This window comes from Petromyzon marinus, chromosome 55 (assembly GCF_048934315.1).
Source record: "Petromyzon marinus isolate PM22_M1 ecotype Great Lakes invasive population chromosome 55, UKy_Petmar_22M1.pri1.0, whole genome shotgun sequence".
Lineage (NCBI taxonomy): Eukaryota > Metazoa > Chordata > Hyperoartia > Petromyzontiformes > Petromyzontidae > Petromyzon > Petromyzon marinus.
This window is the reverse complement of record NC_133721.1, coordinates 9,082,242-9,105,747: the sequence shown is the minus strand read 5'-3', so window position 1 is coordinate 9,105,747 and position 23,506 is coordinate 9,082,242. Positions and strand designations below refer to the sequence as shown.

The following is a 23,506-nucleotide window of genomic DNA, read 5'->3' as shown; positions in this document are numbered from 1 at the left end:
ACATAAGGCAAGACCGGGAAAAAAATATCGATGATTATCGGATCGATTGAACTTGAAGCCATACACGTGCCACAAGCGAGGGCCCCTTACATTAGACATGTGTCGGCAGTTGTGTGGGTGGGGGCCTTTTGCAATCAGTGAACTAACCTCACCAATTAACTGGGGGCACCTTTCACATCACACGAAGCCAGCTTCTGTGGAATTGTAAATGATCCGGCTACGCCTCACGGTTTACGCTTACCAGGTGGTCGGGGTTTGGGAGGGGGCGCTGTTGCCATAAATCACCTATCACGTCGAGTATTGCTGAAACATCCACTAGCTTCGCTAGGTGTCGCGCGTATCTTTTTTTCCGATCGGAATTTGCCGAAACTGGACGGAGCAAGTTTCGGCGTAAAGTTGAATTCCTGGGACCGAAGATTTGGAAAAGAATGCGACGGTCAGTGAAGTCTGCTGAAGTCATACCCATGGGCGTACCCCCCCTATAGCCACTTGGACACACACACGCGGACATAAAAACCCAGTCGAACAAGAAAAACCGGTCGGTGCATCCTGCCACACACATACACGCGCGCATTATTATTTGGTGGTTCTGCGATGACAGAGCACAGAGAAGAAGAAAAACAACTAAACACGTTCGTTAATGATAGTGGCCTTAAATGCCCTTACAATTTCAGGGCAGTATTATTGACGAATGCGATGCGTTTTCTCACATGTGCGGCCCTAGAGCGGTCGTCCCTAGGGTGCGGCGAACGGGGATGCCAGCCCCGGGCCCTGCGGTTTGGGGGGGGGGGTCTGCACTTCGACGTCACGGTGTCAGATGTAATATTTCCGGTGTAATTTGAAGGCGTCGAGGGAGACAAAGGTGGCCGCCACGGTGGCGAGATGTTAGTTGCTTCGCCTGGTGTGCAGGAGGTCGTGGGTTCGATCCCAACCCTGACGCCCGCTGTATATTTGGAATCTGCGTGTGTCCCTTCCCGTGGTCGCGTGGATTTTTTTGTCGGGTCCACCGGTGTTTCCCTACACATTTCGAAGCACGCGTTTAGAGTATTCGGTTGCTATAAATAACCACATGAGCCACTTCGTTGAGCTATTATTTGTGTGAAAAAAGGTTATATAGCTCAGTTTGGGGCCTTACCTGAGAAAATAAAAATAATTTATGGACGGCCCTATCTACATTATTAAACATAAACATGTTTACAAGTGGCGGTTAAATATTTTAATGCAATGATTAAACATTTTTTTTAAACAGTATTATATTTACGGCCCTGTATGCAGCAGCACACGCCGGATCCACAGGGCCAACTCACCACGCCACTCCACTGGGTGAAGTTTAAATTACAACGTTCATAAGAGCCAGCAGCTACCAAAGAGTCCAGTGTTAATTTCTGTTTCATGAATCGGCAATTACGTATCCCGGCTAATGGATTTAGGCGGCACAAAAAGGCTGATATAAGAACCTTCCACGTGCCACTACACGCACACATTCCTTACACGTGCGTGTGTGTGTCGTTGCATGCAATGTGTGTTTTAACGCGTCTGAGCACATGACATGCTTGTGTCTACAGAGTAAGCAATACGGATGGAGGAAAGCTGACTCATTGGCACGTGAGTGAGTTAACGCAGCGTGTGATACTACGTCTTCAATGGCATTGCGATCTTTATCAGCTATAGCTTACGTGATAAGATAAGGCAGGCATGAGTCATCGTGGAGGCCTTCATCCAGCAATCCACTGCTGGATGAAGGCCTCCACAAATCCGACCACCACATCTCGCAATACTTTTGATGTAATTGTAATACAAATGTTCCCCGGATAGCTTTGACATACTCTGGGGCAAGTGCTGTTAGCCAACACCTATGAAGGCCAGAGCGACACACGAGGGGGTGAGTGGCCAGCACCACGCCCGGCCGCCTTTGTCTCCCCAGCGGCGATGGTTGCACACCGCACCAGGTGCTCGTTTGAGGCTGAGTCGACCTAGGGGGAGGCCCAGGAGCGGTTCAGATAATAGTCACTTGGTGTTGGTCACGAGCGGGAATCGAACTCGGGTTGCCGGGTTCGTAGCGCGGGGCGCTAACCGCAGCACCACCGCTCCCCGCTTTGATGTAATAATCCACGTAGCACCAGCTAATTTACCACTCTGGTTATGTACTTTAAGTAGCGTTTAATTCTTTGGGAATTCACATATCTCTCCCCAATGATGTCAGTATCAAGAACGTTTAATGGACGTGTACTGTAAGACACTTTTTTTTCTGGCAGTCACTGCTGGATGGGCGGGGGGGGGTCTTCCCATGCCGTGTTGGTTGTGGGAGATGTTTGACCATACTTCACCACGCTGGTCATTATAAGTGGAACTAGGGGTGGCTGGGGGGGGGGAATGATGTTAACCGTAGTCAAAGATTTCAATCCAGTCGCCGAGTTCAGAGGTCAGCGCGCCAATCACTGCGCGCCGCTCCCACCAGATTAGGTTGCGATGGGGTGATCCGTTTATAGACACCCCGAATGATTTTTTTTTAATTTTAGGACGCACTTCCTTTCTCAACAAGCGTCTGCTGAACATTGTGAAAGCGATGACTCGAAATCGAGCAGAGTGATGAGTGTTGGAGCGAGCTGGTGAGACGTGTACAGTGGCTTTCATGTTAAAGCGATATCTTCTTCATAATTGTCTCGCAATTGTTCTGTTTAGTGGTGTTTATATACATGGATGACGATGTACATTTTTGTTGTACATAAGGACAACGTCAATCCGAATCTGTATTTATACTGGAGGAATCCGACGAGCTACAAAGCTCTTTTTCACAGATGTCCAGTAAAGGCACAACTTACTTCTAACAAAACGCAAACTATTTGGATATCTGTGAAACCCACTCGGACATCTGTGGAAAAAAAGAGCTTTACAGCTCATCGGATTCCTGCTGCAGTCGAAAATTAAGAAGCACCGATCCATAATTGTATCACTCCCGAGTTCATATTCTTGGTTCTTTCGTACCAAGAATATAAATAGAATAGCATAGAAAATAAAACGTACACACCAATAGAAAATAAAAATAAAATATCCAAAAAATAAAAATAAAAAATAAAATAAAAAACCACGACGTTTGGATCGCAACACAAGCGGTCTTCATCAGACCGCTTGTGTTGCGATCGAAATGTCGTGGTTTTTTAAAATTTTATTTCTACCAACGTGACTTTACCGAGAGAACCAAATAGTACGTTTTAAAAACGGCTCTATCGCCGTACGAAAATGTAATTTCCCTGTCCAAGAATACGGCGTAAACCGTCTGGGCTCTCACAGGCATTTCTAGATTTAATTCTAGATTTAAAGCAGGCATTCCAGCTCCCCCGCCCACCCACAAACTCACTCACCCAAGCCCGTCACCAAGTCACATGAGAGTGAGTGGCGTGTGGACAATGAACCTGCGCGCTAAAGGCACGCCAGCCGTCTCTTGCTGCGTCTGCTCCTAACCGTGACGACCTCCTCTCCTCCCCACCCCACCGTGCCAACGTAGCTTCGGGCTAAGACCTCCCTCCTCATCATCCCCCTTCACACACACAGACACAGAGAGAGAGAGACACACACACACTCGCTCACGTTGAGCGGACAGGACGCTTACCTGCACAGTTCACAGCAACAGCGGAGGTGAGCACCACCAGCGTCTCGTTGCGTTTCAAGGCGATAAAAGGGGACACTTAACGCGGCCAAGTTTTAAGGCGTAGTAAGTATTGAGACGCACTTCAGAGAGAAAGAGAGAGATATTCTTCAGCAATGAAGACGTGATGTTAAGTACTGTACTGTGGAAGTGCGTGTGTGTATATCTCTACTGTTACAATTGCGGGGAGAGGTGGGAGCGGTGGCGCGCGATTCACTTACACAAGAGGCTTTAACTCGCTGCTGTATTCTATGTCAGTTTAACACGTAGGCTTTCGCGACCAATATCTAGAATATCGGTTTTATTGGGGGGGTAAGATCGTGTAAATATGAATGTGTCATTAAACCCGCCACCACCCGACACAGCAAGTTAGTAAGGGGTTTGTCACGGAAACAGAAAGTGCCAATTCATCGCTAGAACAGCACTAGTGTATAGTGTAGTGTATAGTGCAGTATACTAGTACAGCACACCGGTGTGCTGGAGAGCCAAGCCACAACATTTACAATCCGAGTACGACGTTTCGCCAGTAATCAGAGCCGGCGTCATCAGGTGGACAGCCAGAGTTGTTGTTATCTGCTCTGACACTGGTGCGACTCGGCCATACAGACTCAAGGCTGTCTCTCGTACGATGCGTAAACAATTATCGGACCACGTTTGTTTGCATGTTCACCACAGCTACTGTGTGTGTGTGATTAATGCAGACTTGATTCCTTGCATAATGTATCTTATTTGGTGTTTGAACATCTCGACAGCTTTCGTGTTATTGCCGGAAAGGGTTAAACCCGTTCTTATTTTTCATACGACCACCACAACAACCACCGATCTGCAGGTGATGGGGTGGTGGATGGGTGGTCAAGCCCAGACAATCCGTGTCAGGAGCGGCGAGCGGAGTGTATCGTCGTCGCTACGACGTTTTCTTCTTCGTCTTTGTGAATTGAGGCGTTGCGACGTTACACGTTGATGTACACACGCGGTCTGTTCTGGATGACCACAGTTGCGCCACTACGGCTGGAGCGTTTTCAATCTTCCATATGCGCATCAGGTTGTCCGCATCTAATGCTGCCATGGTTCGTGCAGTGGGTGATGCGATTCAGGGTGGACCAAGAGCAGTTTTGTGGAAGATAAAAACCAGGGGATCATCTGAGTTTAATGGCTGATGCGTACCTGCCAAACCCTTATCAGTGCCTATCTTATTACAGACGAATTCAGCCGTTATTTGACACCCCCGTGCCCTTATAAATCTCAACATTCATCCTACAAAGTCCCATCACAAGGGAGAAAAACAAACGAATGGACACATACTTTTTTTGGGCCCGTATTTAAACGGCTGTACGCCGTATGGACCTGCAAACTCAATTTTCTCTGTACAAGGATACGGGGTTAAGCCGTGTGGGTTGACACGGTATGATGATGGGTGGGGACCGGTGCTTTGGGGACGGAGGACCTTTCATCCAGCAGTGGAATGATCGTGACTCATGCTCACACGTGTTTGCAGATTCGTTGTTATAAATCTATCAAAACAAAGCCGTATAACTCGGAGGCAACTAAGAGTAGCAATGTATGGCCAAGTGAATAACAGACGACGACACAAACGGCACAGGTAAAACTAGCGCATGGGTCGCAAACTCGCGGCTCTAGACTCGCACGAGAGCTCTTTAAGGACTGATCCTGCTCGACGTTATTCACATCCATCGCTGGCTCTTTAAATTTTGCTTTTTTGTTGTTGTTATATACCGAATTCGGATGTTTTTTTTTGGCTCTTAATTTGGTTGCTGACCCCTGAACTAGTGTGCTCAGAACGCCTCTCTGCAACGTACAGCCCGGGTAACATGCCAACGTTGTGGTAACGTTGCCCCAGCGTTGGGGTAACGTTGCTCCAGCGTTGGGGTAACGTTGCCCCAGCGTTGTGGCAACGTTGCCCCAACGTTGCGGCAAAGTTGCCCCGACGTTCTGATGTGTTACGGGGAGTGCGGCAATCGATATTCTTTGTCCGGTATTTTTCGTGCGGATAATTATCCAAAGAGCGTGTGAAGTGGAGTCTCTTCAGCGGAGTCACCCAAAGGACAATCAATATTTGTTCCGGTTGTGGGTTGTTTTTTTGTCAACACAATTTTCCGAGCACAACCGCCTCCCTCCGGCGACCCAAAACGTCAAACGACCAGAGACAAGCAGCACTAACCAAGGTAGTAGAAGAAAATAGTTCACACTTTTCTGCAGTCGAACAAGGTTTACTTGGGACTTGGGACAAGAGACGATGGCATGAGGAAGAAACTGGGATCCGTGTACTTTTAAATCTAGATTGAAAATTCATGTCTTTAGAACCACTTTTGTTTTGCTTGGTTTGTCCGCCCCCGCACCTCCGATTATCACGGTTGGCTACGTACCCTGCGAAACAAGTCGAAGATACACACACATTAAAAAATCTCTGAACTGCGATTGCGGTGAAACCCTAGCCATCAGACAATACAACACCAGCGAATGCGCGATCCATGCGACAATCCTGGCGGTGTCGCTGCGATGCGCACAGCATCTACCGCTGCCTCATAAACACGATGGGAGGGAATTCCAAAGTGGAGGAGTGCGAGAGGGATGAATTGGCGAGAGAAATTCCCATGACGTGCAGTTCGGATGAGACAAGACGGTCAAGTCTGGAAGGCTGACTCCTCAATAGTTGTGTAGGAATCAATGAGGGGAGTTTATGGGAAGAGTGACCATGGTAGTAGCGATAGACGAGTGATACGGAAGCAACTGACTGCCGGTGAGTGAGTGATTGCCTCGATTTAGTGAATGCCGGGTCATTGATCAATCTGGCTGGGCTGTGTGTGTGTGTCTGTCCGCACTGCCCATCTCAAAATTCCAGCCGAGACAAACGTGAGAAAGCTGACCAGGTGACATTCCACGATGGGAGCCGGGACCAGATCTGATGGCGGTGGCGGCGGTGGCGGCGGGGTCACCTTGGCCATGCACGTCGTTGGGTTTGCGCTGTCCACGCTTGGCTTTGGCCTCACGGTGATGGTCATCTATCTCAACTGCTGGAGCATCTACAGCCACGGGCCCGGCACCTACATGCAGAGCGGCCTGTGGAACATCTGCGTGAGGAATGCCAGCACGGAGCGCGGCGAGGTCTGCAGGCAGTTCTACACGGCGCTGTCACAGCCCAGTAAGTGTCCACCAACCCCGTGAGGTCGCGAGTGCGGTGAGCGACCTCGGCGTTCGGCGACTTGGTGATCATCTTCCCCGCGAGCTGGAGTGGCCTTCATGTCTCGCTGAGTGTTGTTGATTGATCACTGGCGAGCGACCGTCGTGTCCAGCGTCCGCGTTGAATGCCCCTGCTCGTTGGCTCAATGTCCAGTGACGATTTTGGTGACCTTAATAGCCAGTGATGATCTTTTTCATAATTTTCAGTGAGTGAACCCCGATGCCCAGTGTGTGTTTTAATCAATGTCCAGTGAGCGACTTTGAAGTGCACTGTCAGTGATAAAGAGGTCAGCGGTCTTTGTGTAAAGTGAGTGATCTTATCCACCAAGTGTCTTTAATTCATGACCAGTAAAAGCGGCCTAAAATTGCCAATTATTTTAAAGTCCAATGAGTGTCCTCTTTGTTCAGGGATTCGGGTGAGTGTCCTATATGCTCATTGGGTGGGCACCTCTTCCAAGACATTCGGCCAGCACAGAAGAGTGGGCAAAGGTTCTCCCTAAGGCGAACTCTCTAGAGCTCCCTCTGTCTTGACGCCCATCTGCCAGCAGTGGCACGTGATCAAGTACATTACAGTGTTGCACCTTTACCTTTGACCGCTCATTATAGCCCAAAGCCAGCGTTCGTGACGATTAGCGATGTTCCAGACAAAACCCCATCATCATCACGGGCTTAGCTGATTCAGTGTGTTGCGGGCGAGGGCAGGATTCCATTTTTTCTTTTGCAAGATTGCGTTGTGGCCGAGATCCACACTGCATTAAAGCATCACCCACACTGCCCATGCACGATTTCTGTAATTGTGAAGATTAAAAAAACTTCTCTGCCCACCCCGCCCTGCCCCTTTGCCCACATCACGCGTCAAGCGTGAAGCCGTTTTTTTTCTTCACAAAAAGCTTTGGCGACACTGGGGACAGCCTTTCTGGCGCTCTGGCTTGATCGGCCGATCCGGAACTCTATTTTGGTAGCTTTGGGTTCGCCTCAAAAGCTGGTTTAAGTCAGGAGTAGTCTCACGACTCTGGTGTACTGTTGGCCGAGCTGCAAAAGCAGAGCGGAAACTTGCGAGGGAACCTGTACCTTTCGTAACGACAGCAGCTGGCAGCGGTGTGTACGTTCAATGTCACCTGTAGGGTAGCGTGTTTTTTTTTAATTGATGAGATAGCTTGGAATGTGTCAGGTGTTGCCGTGACACTGCCCTTCAGAACAACCGTATAATCTGGTTGTAGATTAACAGATTATGGTCTTGTAGAACTTCGGTAAACGTATGCAATGCAGTGGAGCAGCATGATTGGTGTGGGTCCACGTGCAAGGAATTGAATGGGACCCCCTCCTCCCCCCCCCGTACAATTTCCACCAACCTCCCCCCCACCATCCTTTGTAGCCTGACGCCTGGCCTAGGGTTAGCGTCGCCTAGGCCAGGGGGTCGGCAACCTGCGGCTCTTTAAGGACTGCTTCGTGACGTTGCTTTATTAAGGTCCCACCGTCTCGCATTCACGTTGCATTGTGGCTATTGAAATATCGAGGGTTTTTTTTGTTTGTTTGTTACCGAATTGGAAAAAAAAATGTCCCTTGTTGTTATTTTGGTTGCCGACCCCTGGCCTAGGAATATTATTAAAACTACCTTGTAAATATTAATAAAATTCAATGCAATCCCAGTAGGTACCAGATCTCAGTAGAGGCGTAATGCGCCCCCCCCCCCACTACCACCCTATAGGGCGAATTTTGCAGTTACGTGATCCATCTTTTGGGGACAAACTTCGCAATTATGCTGTGCGTTTCACAGTTTGGTGCTCAAGAAAAAAGAAAAAAAATTGTAAAATGTAATTATTTTTCAATGATTAAAAAAAAACCTAACAAAAATATTTTGTAGGTTAACCGACAAAAACTCAATACGATAGCCACACTGCGTCATTAGATTGGCGCAGAAGCAGCTCACAGAAGCAGCTCACAGAAGCAGCTCACAGAAGCAGCTCACAGAAGCAGCTCACAGAAGCAGCTCACAGAAGCAGCTCACAGAAGCAACTCACAGAAGCAACTCACAGAAGCAGCTCACAGAAGCAACTCACAGAAGCGTTCAAGAAGCCCTGAAGTTATTCCCTATGAAGTAGTCATTGTTAGTAGTCATCTTTTAATCTTTATTTGTTATTAAGTAAATAACTGTACTGCCACCTGAACACAGGTGCCAATTCCCAGACTGTCCGGGTCAACTCAGTTCGAGCAATCCGAACAGTCCAGACAGTTCAAACAGACCAGACAGTTCAAACAGACCAGACAGTTCAAACAGAACAGACAGTTCAAACAGACCAGACAGTTCAAACAGAACAGACAGTCTGGACAGGTCGAACAGTCCGGACAATTCGGACAGTTTGGACATTCCAGATAGTTCGGACAGTCCGGACAGTCCAGACAGTTCACACAGTCCGGACAATTCGGACAGTTTGGACAGTCCAGACAGTTTAGATAGTTCGGACAGTCCAGACAGTTCAGACAGTTCAGACACTCCAGACAGTTCGGAAAGTCCGGACAGTCCAGATAGTCCAGACAGTTCAGATAGTTCGGACAGTCCGGACAGTCCAGACAGTTCAGACAGTCCGGACAATTCGGACAGTCCGGACAGTCCAGACAGTTCAGACAGTCCGGACAATTCGGACAGTTTGGACAGTCCAGACAGTTCAGACAGTCTAAACAGTTCGGAAAGTCCAGACAGTTCAGATAGTCCAGACAGTTCAAATAGTTCGGACAGTTCGGACAGTCCAGATAGTTCGAACAGTCTGGGCAGTTCGGACAGTTCAGACAGTCCGGCCAGTCCGGACAGTCTGGGCAGTTTGGACAGTTCGGACAGTCCGGACAGTGCGGATAGTTTGGACAGTCTAGACAACCCAGAAAGTCCAGACAGATTGGACAGTCCGGACTGTCCTGACAGTCCAGAAAACCCGGACAGTCCAGACAGTTCAGACAGTTCGGACAGTTCAGACAGTCCAGACAGTCTAGACAGTTCGGACAGTCCAGACAGTTCAGACAGTCAGGGCAGTTCAGACAGTCCAGACAGTCTAGACAGTTCGGACAGTCCAGACAGTTCAGACAGTCCGGGCAATTCAGACAGTCCAGACAGTCTAGACAGTTCGGACAGTCTAGACAGTTCAGACAGTCCGGGCAGTTCGAACAGTTTGGACAGTCTTGACAGTTTGGACAGTTCAGACAGTCCGGACAGTTCGGACAGTCTAGACAGTTCGGACAGTCCAGACAGTCCGGACAGTTCGGACAGTCTAGACAACTCAGACAGTCCGGACAGATTGGACAGTCCAGACAGTTCGGACAGTCCGGACAGTCTAGACAACTCAGACAGTCCGGACAGTTCGGACAGCCTAGACAGTTCGGACAGTCTAGACAGTTCGGACAGTCCAGACAGTCTAGACAACTCAAGACAGTCCGGACAGTTCGGACAGCCTAGACAGTTCGGACAGTCAAGACAGTTCGGACAGTCCAGACAGTCTAGACAACTCAGACAGTCTAGACAACTCAGACAGTCCGGACAGATTGGACAGTTCGGACAGTCCAGAAAACCCGGACAGTCCAGACGGTAAAGACTGTTCGGACAGTCCAGACGACAGGTGGGAACCCTTAGGCTGCTCCCCTTCTGACCAGTGGATCCTCATGTGTCACACCACCTGCACAATGATCCATAGCAGCGTCACTGATGTGCATGCATGCCGCTGTAATCAGAGACCTTTGTTTGAGCAGTAGCAGTGGTCAAACATGGGGAGTAAGGTGGAGTCCCATTTTTAGCTGTCCATTGTGTTTGTGAACTTTTATATTTGTACGCAGTGCGGCGTCTTGTTTGTTGTTTTTAGACAATAAAAAAACGTCCGACTTTTAAAGACACCATCGTCGGCTGCCCAATGATTCAGGGCGAGCACCCATTGAATGCCACGCCCATTGCTTGTTTGAGCTTGGGAGACATCGATATTGTAATACGGTAACAACCATTATGAATATGCACAGCCCGCTTGTTACTCCACTGCTGGACCAGGGCCCCATACATACCGTGTGGGTCTTGAGGGTTATTTTGGCCATACTTCCCTCTTGTTACTCCACTGCTGGATGAGGGCCCCATACATACCGTGTGGGTCTTGGGGGTTATTTTGGCCATACTTCCCTCTTGTTACTCCACTGCTGGACGAGGGCCCCATACATACCGTGTGGGTCTTGAGGGTTATTTTGGCCATACTTCCCTCTTGTTACTCCACTGCTGGATGAGGGCCCCATACATACCGTGTGGGTCTTGGGGGTTATTTTGGCCATACTTCCCTCTTGTTATTCCACTGCTGGATGAGGGCCCCATACATACCGTGTGGGTCTTGGGGGTTATTTTGGCCATACTTCCCTCTTGTTATTCCACTGCTGGACGAGGGCCCCATACATACCGTGTGGGTCTTGGGGGTTATTTTGGCCATACCTCCCTCTTGTTACTCCACTGCTGGACGAGGGCCCCATACATACCGTGTGGGTCTTGGGGGTTATTTTGGCCATACCTCCCTCTTGTTACTCCACTGCTGGACGAGGGCCCCATACATACCGTGTGGGTCTTGGGGGTTATTTTGGCCATACTTCGCCAGGCTGCTCGGTGCGGTTGGTGAAGATACGTTGGGGGGGCGGAGGGGGCATGAATGCGGGAACGTAGAAGCAGAGCGAGGAAACATATTTCGCCGCACTGTTGTCCACAGCGCAGTCCCATAGCCCTGCGCCATGCCTGTGTTCATCCGATTGGGCTTCTGCGATGTGACGACACTGTCCTGTATGTTGAACTTATTTCGCGCCGTACGTAGCCAACCGCGCTAGTTGGAGGTGCGGCAGAAGGTCAACGAATGAGTTTTCAATATAAATCAGTGGTTCTTCCCCTGGGGGTGCGTGATGCCCTTTCTGGGGGTGTGAGACGTGGCCAGGTTTTTTTCGAAGGTAAATCACCGAAACACAAATTAAGCACGGACGCGTAAGTGCAACTAATTTGTTTCATCAAACATAAGTATTTAGTATTATACATTTTTTTTTTTACGATTGAGAACCAATGAGGTGTGAGGCTGCAGTAACGGTTAAGAACCGCTGATCTAGATGATTTAAAAGGGTCATCGCTCCAGTGGATTCCTAATATCGGAAGGAAGAGCGTTCCAGACGGCCGCAGAAGCGCTTCTGAAAACGCGCAATGCGGTGACCCGCCTGCGTTCGACGGTTAGCCATAAGTCGCTGCTGTCAGGAGTTTGGTCGCATTCCACGTGATTTGGCCACGGGCAATAATCATACCAACATTTTACGGTGCATGCCGGAACTTTGGGTTAGGCATATAAAAAAAACTGCCACCCAATGCTCCAAAGCCGTAATAACTGGTGATGAAACTCTCTGATTTGCATTTTGCGAAGATTTAACCCCATGTTTTACAACGCGTCGTAAAGTGTGCACTCAAATGGTGAACAGTCCCACGCGAGTCACGTGACCAGGAGATGCCAAATGGCCGTGGTTATTGCCAGGTAGTGACTTTCAAGGGGCCACTAAAAACGTTTTGTTTGACCCAGGTGCCGTTTACATCGAGTCTGGCACGTTTTACTGCGGGAGAGAGAGAGGGGGGGGCCCTCATGTCCGCCTGGCAAATAAGATGACAAGGATCCACGGGCGTTGCTTCTCAAGGGGTGGCGTAACCATCCGTGTTTAAACCGCGTCCTCGAGTGTGAAGTAGAGTCCAACACACACACAAAAAAAAAACTCCGTCGATTGACACAGCACGGCCAGGCCTTCATCCCGTAGTGGATTTACATTGGGCTGTCAACATATTCGGCCTCGACACAGTAGAAACAACTTGTTCAGTGTCTGTATATTTGGGGGTGGACAGGTGGCTGCGACATCAGAGTGGTAAGCTGACACAACTGAGCTTATGTGTTCGAATTCACTCAACCGCCCTTTGATTCAACTGTAGGGTTCTCAGGTGTGCCGAGTTGATCATCTCAGCCAGGTCACCGATGACAAAAATCTACAAAGTAACATTTTCTCCTGCATTTCCTTTGGCTCAATTCAAGCTCTGAGAATAAAGAGTATAGCTTTCACCCTCACGTGACAAATATCACTCTTTTTGATTTAAAGCTTTCGTGACTGCAGGGATTAATATTCTTGGTTCTTTCGGTAAAGTCACGTAGAAGGAAACAATACAATAATAAAAATATAAAACAATAACATTATCACGACGTTTCGACTGCAACACAAGCAATCATCATCAGGTGTGAAAACCACAGCAAGAAAATTTGATTGCTTGTGTTGCAGTCGAAACGTCGTGAGAATTGTATTGTTTTATATTTTTATTTTATTGTTTCCCTTCTAGGTGACTTTACCGAAAGAACCAAGAATATAAATATCACTCTCTTTACCAGGGCTGGTGGGAAAGCGCTGCTCCCTGCTATGTGTAAGAGGTCACTTCCAGAAGGCATCTTGGAGGTAGCTCTGTGATATCTGCTTCTGTGGGCCGTTCTCCAACGTGAAGGGTTGCACTGCTCTGCGCAGCTCTGTGAGAGATCTGGACGGATTCTACAGAATGCTGATTGTACCTATGTATGTATGTTGAACGTCTTTCGCACCGTGCTAATCGACGGTGGAGGCGAAGGACAACAAACAAAAAAATCAGTTTAAAAAAATAAATGAGTGTTCAATCTAGATTGTTTCAAAGTGCACAGCTCCAGTGGCTTTCCTAACATCGGTAGGAAGAGCGTTTCCAGGCGGCCGCGACAAGAGTCCGCGTGCGACGATGCTGACCCGCGCCGTCGCGCGGGCCTGCAGGGTTCTTCCAGGTGGTGCGTGCGCTGATGCTCATGGCCGTGGCGGTGGGCGCCATCGCGCTGTTCGTTTCCACGCTGGGCACGGCGTGCGCCCGCCGCTTCAGCGAGCACGCCAGCACCAAGACCAAACTGACCTGCGCTGGCGGCGCCCTGTGGCTTCTCACGGGTTCGTAACGCACGCACGGACCGACGGACGGACCGACGGACGCACGAACAGCGGACGGACGGACGGACGCACTCATGCATGGACGGATGTGACGGCCAGCAGGGATGGATGGATGGACGAATGGGCGGATTGATGGATGCGCTGACAGACGGACAGACGGATGGATGGATGGATGGACGGGCGGACGAATGCATGGACGGGCGCACAAACAGCGGGCGGACGTACGCACGCATGGACAGATGGGTAGACGGACACACGGATGGATGGATGGACACGGTGACGGACGGACAGACGCATGGATGCACGGGACAGATGGATAGACGTGCGGGTGGATGGGCGTGTGCGTACGGATGTGTGGAAGCATGGGAGGACTGAGCAACATCACATATCCGACTCGCTGCGGACTTAGCTCTTAGGCAGATCTGTTCAAAGATCGGTTATGTGAACAGTTATATAAAACGTTATTATGTGTTGATGCTGCATTGGCAGTGGCGCGCAAGCGCTCAACACATTCGTCAATAAGACTGTGGCCTCATAAGCAAAATACATTGTTGCGCAATGCTATGCTCTCGCGTAGTATGTTCCTCGTGGACCAGCGCCGTGAAGTATGGTAATTTAAACCCGCACGGAGTGGCGTAGCGTAGGAAGGCCCTCATCCTGCCGTAGCGGATTAATAAAAAGTTGCTGCTCCCACATGCACGTACATGTCTGTTTCGTAAGGGAGCGGCGGTGTTGCCTTTCCCCGTACCCTGCAAAACCTGTTTCCCCTTTGTTGAGACCAGAGAAGAAGGCATTATTAATGCAGCAGTGTCCATTCAGCCACGCTGCTCCGCCGTGCATAGCTTCGGGGTCAGCCTCGTCACGGAGTTTCCAGGGTGGCTTCGCGTTTCTCCAACCTCGCTGAGACAGAGAGAGAGAGAGGGGGGGGTCACGAGATGACCCCCGGCAGGGATTTGATACCCGTACACTCGCCACGAGAAGGCGGCCCGTTGCGCAACCAAGCTGGACTGTATTCTGTGCAGCTTCCCGTGACGATATGGGATGCGGTTATTCAAATTTTTACCCGGGTTCCGGTGTGGATTTACACGACCTGCGGAGTTCACCCGGAATGCACCCAATGCCATCAGACCTCAGAAGCTAAGCAGGTGCTGAGCCTGGAAAATGCTTAGATGGGCAACCACCATGGCCAATGTTCGGCGTTGTGGGCAGTGCTGCAACATGCCATTGTGCTTCTGTACTCCCTCTCCGCCTAACCTCCACAACCCACACTGACCGGTGTGGTGAAGTATGGTCAAATAAGCCTCACTGGCTGCATGGCGTGGGTTTGGCCCTCAACCAGCAGTAGATTGACAAACGGGTTGTCTGTGTGGGTTTAACACGTAAGCTTTCCCGACCCGTATCCATAATGATTATTTTTTTGGGTTAGATCGCGTACATTTATATTTACGATGCATTTATATTTAGGCGATCTCACCCAACAAATACCTTGATTATGGGTTGTCTCTGTGCGCGTGCGATCGATTCGATAATCGGCGCTTGAAGAAAACATAACCGGTGGCGTGAAATGTTGCACGTGTCGTTTTCCCTTGCGCTAAGCTTTGCCGTGCTCCTCGCAGGTCTCTGCGTGATGCTGGCCGTGTCCCTTTACGCCAACTTCGTCGTGAGCCAGCTGTACAACCCGCTGGAGCCCTACGGCGTTCGGTGGGTACAACGACAAAGGTCCCCCCGTGTAGCCTCAACAGACTGGCGGGGCAAGTGCTGTTCGCGAGTAGCACCTACGGAGGCCGGCACTGTGGCACACGAGGCGGTGGGTGGCCAGCACCAGGCCCCGGGCCGCCTTTGTCTCCCTAGTGGCGAATGCTTACACGCAACCGGACCAGGTACTCATTTCAGGCTGAGTCGACCTAGCGGGGGGGGGGGGGGGGGGGGGGGGCTCCGGACTGGTTAAGAGAATTGTCGCTTGTGTTGGCCATGAGCGGGGATTGAAGTCGGATCACCGGGTTCGTACCGCAGCGTGCTAAATGCTACGCTACCACTCCCCACTCTTTGTCTTCCTTCGGCGGGTACAAAGATAGACAAAGATCCCCCGTATAGCCTTGACAGACTGTAGGGGCAAGTGCTGTGAGCGAGCACCTATGGAGGCCGGCACGGCACACGAGGGGGTGGGTGGCCAACACCACGCCCGACCGCCTTTGTCTCCCCGGTGGCGATGTTTACACACAGCACCAGGTACTCATTTGAGGCTGAGTCGACCTAGGGGAGGCCCAAGACCGGTTCAGATAATCGTCTCTGGTGTTGGCCGTGAGCGGGAATCGAACCCGGGTCGGCGGGTTCACACGCAGACTCACCCGCCTGGGACAGCGGCCACGCATTAGTCACGAGTCTGCCCAGGCTGCACACGAACGATTTTCAGCAATTGTGGGGGAAAAAAAAAAAGCTCCCCTGACAACCTTCGCCACACGACTTGGGTAGCCTTCGCCCCTTTGCCCATATCAAGAGTCGGGTGTGAAACGGGAAAATTCCAAACCGGGACAAAATCCCATTTTTCCCAAAAGTTACGGGAAACCAGGGACATGCCGTTCTGCACCTAGGGCTGTACGGACCAATCCAGGGCATGTTTGGTTAACTTTACTGGAAATTTGTACAAAAGAGCTCCATAGCTCGTCAGGTTCCTCGACATTAAATAAAGAATCTGATTCTAAGCTTCAGATTGTACATACGTATGTTGAGCTTTCGCAATGTACGTAGCCAACCACGCTAATCTCAAAGCTGGTGTAAGTCACAGTCGTCTCATTGCTCCAATGTACTTTTGCCCAAGTTGCAAAAGTAAGAGGGCAGCTTGCGACGGAACCTGCGCTGCCTTGACGACAGCAAACTGCCAGCAGTGTGTACGCTGAATGTCACCCGCAGTGTAGTGTGTGTGTTTTTCTTGATGAGAAAGCTCTGAAGGTGACAGGTGTTGGCATTGCACCTCACCCAGCACCACCATATAATCTGGTTGTAGATTAACCGACAGACGGATTTATGGAACATTCGGTAAACATTGTACACCAGGGGCAGTGGCAGTTATGCTGCACGTGGCCTGTAATCCAGCGCTGCGAAGGCAGCGAGGGTAAGTGCATCGCGCACAGACGTATGTATGTATGAACTTCTTTCGCACCGTACATAGCCAACCGTGCAAATCGGAGGTGCGGGGGAAGGACAACAAACTAAACACAAAAAAGCAATTCTGAAGAAATTCGTTTTCAGTCGAGATTTAAATGCGCTTAGCTCCAGTGGCTTCCTAACATGGGAAGGAAGAGCATTCCAGACGGCCACAGAGGCGCATCTGAAAGCGCACGATACAGTGACCGTCTTTGTTCGATGGCCAGCCAGAAGCCGCTGTTGCGAGGATGACCGCAGTTCGCGTGCTGATGGTTCATGCTCCTTGACGAGACAGCTACCAAGGTGCTCAGCGTTTAATGAACACTGAACCCTAGTGATTAACACTGATGCTGGTGGCATAGTATGGTTGGGACGGGGGCCCAAGCCCCTCTCGCCCTGCCCAATTTTCTACCCCCCCCCCCCACCCTCCTGGATTTTCTGTTTGCACAGTCACACAATCACTTTAAGATGTTTTCTCGTTCATGTTTTTTGTTTATAATAAAGGTTTTTGGGTTAGATCGCGTTTATTTATAAATGTGTCGTGACCCTCCACCACCCGACACGGCCAATCAGCAAAAAAAGTGTCACGTTGACAATTCGCCATTCTGGCAAATTGCCCAATGATGCTGGATGTATTTACCAGCGAAACGTCGTACTCAAACTGTAAATGTGGATGAACAAAAAAAACACCGTTGGGCTAAAGTAGTGAATTATTTGTCTTTTGTCAACGTGACACTTTTTTGCTGATTGGCCGTGTCGGGTGGTGGAGGGTTACGACACATTTATAAATAAACGCGATCTAACCCAAAAACCTTTATTATGAATAATATTGGTCGCGAAAGCCTACGTGTTAAACTGATGTTTTTTGTTTGTTTGTTGCAGTTGCACCCGATTCAAGAGCCGAATGGCTCACAGGGCTATACCAAATAAATGAAAACTATGAAACTAAACTATGAACTTCGTATCCCGCCGCCCCCGGGGGCCCCCTCCCATCCGGCCCCGTTGGGTGCCTGTGCAGTTGCACCGCCTGCATGCTCGGGCAGCGAAATCCCCATGCGTGTCGCGCTGAACGGCGCGCGATTGCTCTCGCCGCAGGTTCTCGTTCGGCGCTGCGCTGTACACCGGCTGGCTGGCCGGCGCCTTCATCGTCATCGGCGGCGCGCTCATGGTCGCTGTGTTCTTCAGGAAAAATTCCCTCCGGACGACGTGAGTTCCACGTCTCTGCGTGCCCCCCACACCCCCGCCCCCGCTGTCTATGGCACAGCGGTGGCCAACTGCCATACAAGTACAAAGACTCACACAATTTCACAGGCGATTTAACCCTGCACCCACTTACTACGTGAAACCTGCAACGTATAGCACTCCATTGTGTGATTTGGCCAGGACTGAAAATGAGGGCACGGTTGCCGTTGTAAGATATTTACCTTCGACGGTTTCACTTTCAAGGCTCTCAACATGCCCCGCTGTCATTGGCATAAGGCGCCGTGGTGGCGAGATGTTAACTACGGTAACAGTAAATACGGATACCGACCCTGACGCCTGCTGTATATTTGGAGTTTGCATGTGTCTCCCCATGCGCACGTGGATTTTTCTCCGGGTCCTCCGGTTTTTCCCTCCACGTTTAGAATCAACGTCACGCGTTTTAAGAGTATTTCGCTGCTGCAAATTCCCTTCGTTGAGATATCATTTGTGGCCAGGTCGCTTCTGAAAAAGAGCTGTACAGCTCAGTGGCACCAAAAAACAAAAAGCGCTAAGCATTTAAACTATAAACAAGCACGAAAACATTCAAATGAACTCACAGTTCACGATTCCTCTCCACCCACAGGTACAGATTCGTCATCACTGACATCGTCGCGTCCCCTTGAGGAGCTGGCGACCCAACAGCCCACGCTCGCAAGAGGACACTTCTAGACCGGGCGGAGAGAGGTTCAAGTTCAAGGTCACCCGCTCATCCAACCCCCCGTCCTCAAAGGCGGCTAAGGGAGCAGCAATGCCGCCTTAACCGTGCGGCAAACGCAGAGCACCATGGGAATTTGGTTGTTTACCGCCGGCCTCGGTGAGCGTGGTCCTTCCAACCCACCCGTCTGTTCGTGACTTGGAATGCCACGGATTCATTTGAACTCTTTCCCTTTGCCGGGGCACCAGCAATTTGCAGGGTGTGTGGGGGGGGGGGGGGTCCCCGTTTACCGCTGAATCTCGGAACGCGCGAGCAGTTCGGCGTTAATTCCATTTTAGAGGGGGGCATAGTAGCGCCGTTGTTTTTTCAGATATCGTTTACTCGCCGCAGAGAACCGCAGCGACGTGACCTGCCGCCGCTCCACGATAGCTGGCGCCAAACTGTGCCACACAGGCCCTCCCGTGTGGCCCTTCACTTCCGATTCCGTTGCAATGACGTACGCGTACGTACACGCACGTCGTTGGAACGGCAGAGGTTTTAAAGAGAGCTGCACGCATCCTGATGTGTCCTTGCTGGGCGTCGCGCGTTGTTGCTTGACACGCGAGACGTTTCCCCCCCGCGCGCTGGGGGCATCTGCAGGAGGCGAATATTTCCGAGCGGCGTGTTGTTCGGCATCGAAGTCCCGGCCACGTCGCTTCGCGTGTTTCGTGAAAGCTTCTTCGGTCACTGTTGGTCCAGTTCACGAAGCGCCTGGAGCGGTATCAACTTCGATAACACGCCGGAGCGTGCGGGGCGAACGCGAAAACCTACCCAGTATAACGTGCGCTGCGGGATTCCTGATGTTTGTTAAGTAAATGTTTCATTTCATTGCAATATATAGCACATGTATATAGCAAATACACGTGTACAAATTAGCAAATGTCGAATGATATGCTTTTGTGATTTCAGGCCGAAGTGTGTACAGTAGGAACTGTGATAGTGATAAATTATTTTAGGAAAACTATTTAATAGTTAATTTGCCCCCTCTTTTTCGCTCTGCCTGATGAAGTCCGCTTGTGTTGCCATCGAAAGGTCGTGGGTTTTTTCTTTTGTTAATTTTTTTTGTACATTTTTAATTAAATTTTATTATCTTTTATTTAATTTTAGTACATTTAATTCTCACGTGTACCTATCATGTAAACCACCGTAATTTATTAAACCTGATTTGCAATGTCCATAATGATTTTGTACCTGATTAGTGTCATCGTGGAGAATTTTCAGGACCAAAATAAATTCGCAGACCTTATTTCTGTCCCTCCGCGTAATTACAGTTGATCATCGATTATCCGGCTTCCAACATTATCCGGCCGCTCCGGACCGATCCGGCAAACCGGCAAAAACCGCTCCAGTCTGGCAATCGTTAAACACACGTGGGTGTTGAAACAAGAGCGTAGTACCTACATCACCGCACGCATAGTCTTCGAGATTGGAGTGGCAAGTACGGTAACAGTAAATACGGTAACTTTTTTTTACAGTGGGATATTCATTTCTTGTCTATTTGTACGTTTATTTATGCCAATTTCGTTTTAGTAAACACATTTAAATTCGCGAAAAAAAAACCCATACACAACACCTAAAACATAAAATCTGGCACGCGAATCTCCGCGAAGCCGCCGAAAAATCGATGATCTACTCCATGTACGTGTTTATGCATCACATCAGCCACATGGCCTTCTCGTCACAAGCATTGGGTCAAGCAAGCTTGGCTGCCGATGAGGCATTGAATGTAAAAACCGGTTCAGAGTTTGCCGCATTGAACCGATGTTGATGAAACGATGCACTCCCAGAAGGCGGGATATCTGATGAGTTGTGTAAACGGCACCGTTTAATTTTTTTTTTTTAAACGGAGGGACAGATATTCGAAGGAGTTATATTTTCAACTTATTTACTTTGTGCATACGTGTTTATATTCGTGATTGAGGATAGGAATGCATTTTGTTATCTTTAACAGTTAACGATTGTACCTAAATAATCGTCGTTAGCCATGGTCAATCCACGAGTGGATGAAGGCCTCCACAAGCTGTGTGCATCTTGGGGGGGTGTTGATTGACTATACTTCCCCAAGCTCGTCAGCATGGCTTGGTGAAGGTGAGGGAGCATAGCAGATTTTGCTGCGCCGTGCTCTGCGTAGCTCCCGCAAGCCCCTATACCAACCTGCTTGTGTACAGAGGTCGTCCATCCACACTCGCAAGTGGCTTCAGTTTCAGTTTCATTTATTTTGGTATAGCCCTGTGAGCCATTCGGCTCTTGAATCGGGTGCAACCGCAACAAACAAAAAACAAAAACATGAACAAGAAAAAGCATCTTAAAGTGACAGGAAAAAAACAGCAAAATATTCCTGAAAAAGCACCGTAGACCAACGCTGTGTTCAAAAATCCCAGTGGGATGCAAGTCAAACAACAACAAGATAACTTGGATCAAGGCCATCAGTCTAACTCCGTACTACAACAAAACAAACATTTCCAAACCAAAAAACGTTATCGATTGCCCACGAAGGCCGACATGGCAATGGTGTGGCCAAAACCACGCATGGACGGACACCTTTGTCTCCTTCATTGGTGTGTTGTTTACACACCGCGCCAGGTACTGCACTGGTTTAAGACTGAGTCTACCTAGGGGAGGCCCAGGACCGGTTCAGATACCACTCGCCACTGATGTTGGTCGTGAGCGGGAATCGAACTGCCACTCTCCAGACACTCGCCACTCACTCGGCAAGGTTGCTGCAATGATAATATTTTTTTAGACGATTATTACGATCCGTAATAGAGGTTTTTTTTGGGGGTTAGACCGCTAATCAATAAGGTTTGTCACGTAAACAAACGTGTCAATTCTTTAGTAGTTCAGCACACACTGGTGTGTTGGAGAGTAAACGCACAGCATTCACAATTGCAAACCTTACCAATTAACGGTGTCGGGTGGTGACGGGTTTCACGACGCATTCATATTTACGTGATCTAACCCAAAAAAACTTCTACGTATTAAACTGGTTATTGCGATACCCGTTGCCCATAACTTTGTATTATCATGTTATCGTCTTGTTTGTGTGCTTTGCTGTACTTACAAGTACAAATAAAGACTGCTGAAAAGTTATTCAACTGCATTTCGCTCAATATAAGCATGAACAACCATCATTGTACGTTTCCTAGAAGTACAATATATCCATAATAGATGTTTTTTTTTGTTAGATGGCATAAATTGCAATGTGTCCGTAAACCCACCAAAACATATCCAATTCGTTACTAGTTCAGCACGCCGGTGTTCGCTGAATGGTGGTAACTGGTTGTTGTAATTACTGGCGACACGTCACAGTACTCGAATTTTAGATGTTGTGGGTTTACTCTCCAACACACCGGTGTGCTGAACTAGTAACGAATTGGCACGTTTGTTTACGTGACAAACCTTACTAGGTGGCTGTTTCGTGTGGTGGTGGGTTTAACGACACATTTATAATTACGCGATGTAACCCAACAAAACCTCTGCTGTGGATATTGGATGGGGCAATGCGTTCGAACGACCCTCCCCAACCCCACTGGACATGTTATCCACTCCCCATTGAAATAACATCACTCGCACTGCCAATTTTTGACTTGTGTCAGGTGGTGGTGGTGGCGAGTTGAACGACACATTTATATTTACACGATCTAACCCAACAAAACCTCTGCTATGGATAATATTGGTCGCGAAAACCTACTCTTTGTTAAACTAAGTAGAATATTGATTTGAAGCTTTCGTGACTGCAGGAATCCATACTCTTTGGTTCTTTCGGTAAAGTCACGTAGGTATAAAATAAAAAATAAATGATTTATTTTTTTAATAAAAAAAATAAGTGATTTCTTTTATACCTCCGTGACTTTACCGAAAGAACCAAAGATTAAGTACAATATGTTTTGTTAAATATGAAAACAATATCGTGCTATACACACAACACAGTTTTTTTAAACAAGAGTCCATGAAAAAACAACTGTTTATCTCCATGTGCAATGAAATGTAAGTAACCAACGAGGCAGCAGTGGTAGGGGAGGGGACATATATAACAAGTTTTCCTCTTTTCATTGCGAGAGACCCTAAATTAAACCTAAAATATGTTTAGGAGGTAGGTATCCTACCTAAAACAAATCGGGATACAAGATGAACATTGGGAGGATTTTTGATTAATTGGAACTCTTTCTGTTACAAATGAAACATTTGTAATGACCAGTTTTCTCTTACCCGCTTAGAGTAAATATATTTAGAGGCACGGGAAATCACAGATGGGAAGGCATCCAGAACGGCACCAACAATTGCCTAAGCTCTGTGGTCCTATATTTGGCTTTTCGTCTTACCCCTTATAACTGAGGTTTCGAAAGTCCTGAAAGGCTATGGAACAATTGGTTCCGAGACCCGTGGAGAACTGTCAAATTTCAAAACGATTTACGGCCACCATGTAGTTAAACATTGGGTTATTTGTGCAAATGAAGCAATTGGCGGGACCCCGGGGTCCTATCACTGTCCCGGGGTGGGAAAAACCGCGTAACGACATGAGTCTTGCCTTACCGACAACAAAACTAGTGTCAATCGATTGGCCTCGTCGAGAGCTACTCGGGGCACTAAGTTTCGTAGAAAGTTAA

General features: G+C 48.9%; 1 protein-coding gene across 4 annotated transcripts; it reads left to right on the top strand.

The window, feature by feature from the left end:
- LOC116954534 (claudin-1-like) lies at positions 1-21,989 on the top strand. 4 transcript variants are annotated; one of them, XM_032975115.2, is made up of 6 exons: positions 1-436; positions 6,507-6,806; positions 13,655-13,819; positions 15,436-15,520; positions 18,059-18,169; positions 18,789-21,989. In XM_032975115.2, exons 2-6 carry the CDS (start codon positions 6,548-6,550, stop codon positions 18,826-18,828), a joined length of 660 nt encoding a protein of 219 aa, XP_032831006.1. In that variant the 5' UTR covers positions 1-436; positions 6,507-6,547; the 3' UTR covers positions 18,829-21,989. The 4 variants fall into 4 exon arrangements, with proteins under 4 accessions (XP_032831006.1, XP_075908440.1, XP_032831004.1 ...); XM_076052325.1 differs by lacking the exon at positions 1-436 and adding an exon at positions 765-1,605; XM_032975113.2 differs by lacking the exon at positions 1-436 and adding an exon at positions 3,350-3,712.
- Positions 21,990-23,506: the final 1,517 nt, after the last annotated feature.

Bases quoted from the DNA above. Each gene is read 5' to 3' on its own strand.
- LOC116954534 (XM_032975115.2), top strand. From the start codon at position 6,548: ATGGGAGCCGGGACCAGATCTGATGGCGGTGGCGGCGGTGGCGGCGGG. The intron at 6,807-13,654 runs GTAAGTGTCCAC...GCGGGCCTGCAG, and splicing joins CACGGCGCTGTCACAGCCCA to GGTTCTTCCAGGTGGTGCGT. The intron at 13,820-15,435 runs GTTCGTAACGCA...TGCTCCTCGCAG, and splicing joins CGCCCTGTGGCTTCTCACGG to GTCTCTGCGTGATGCTGGCC.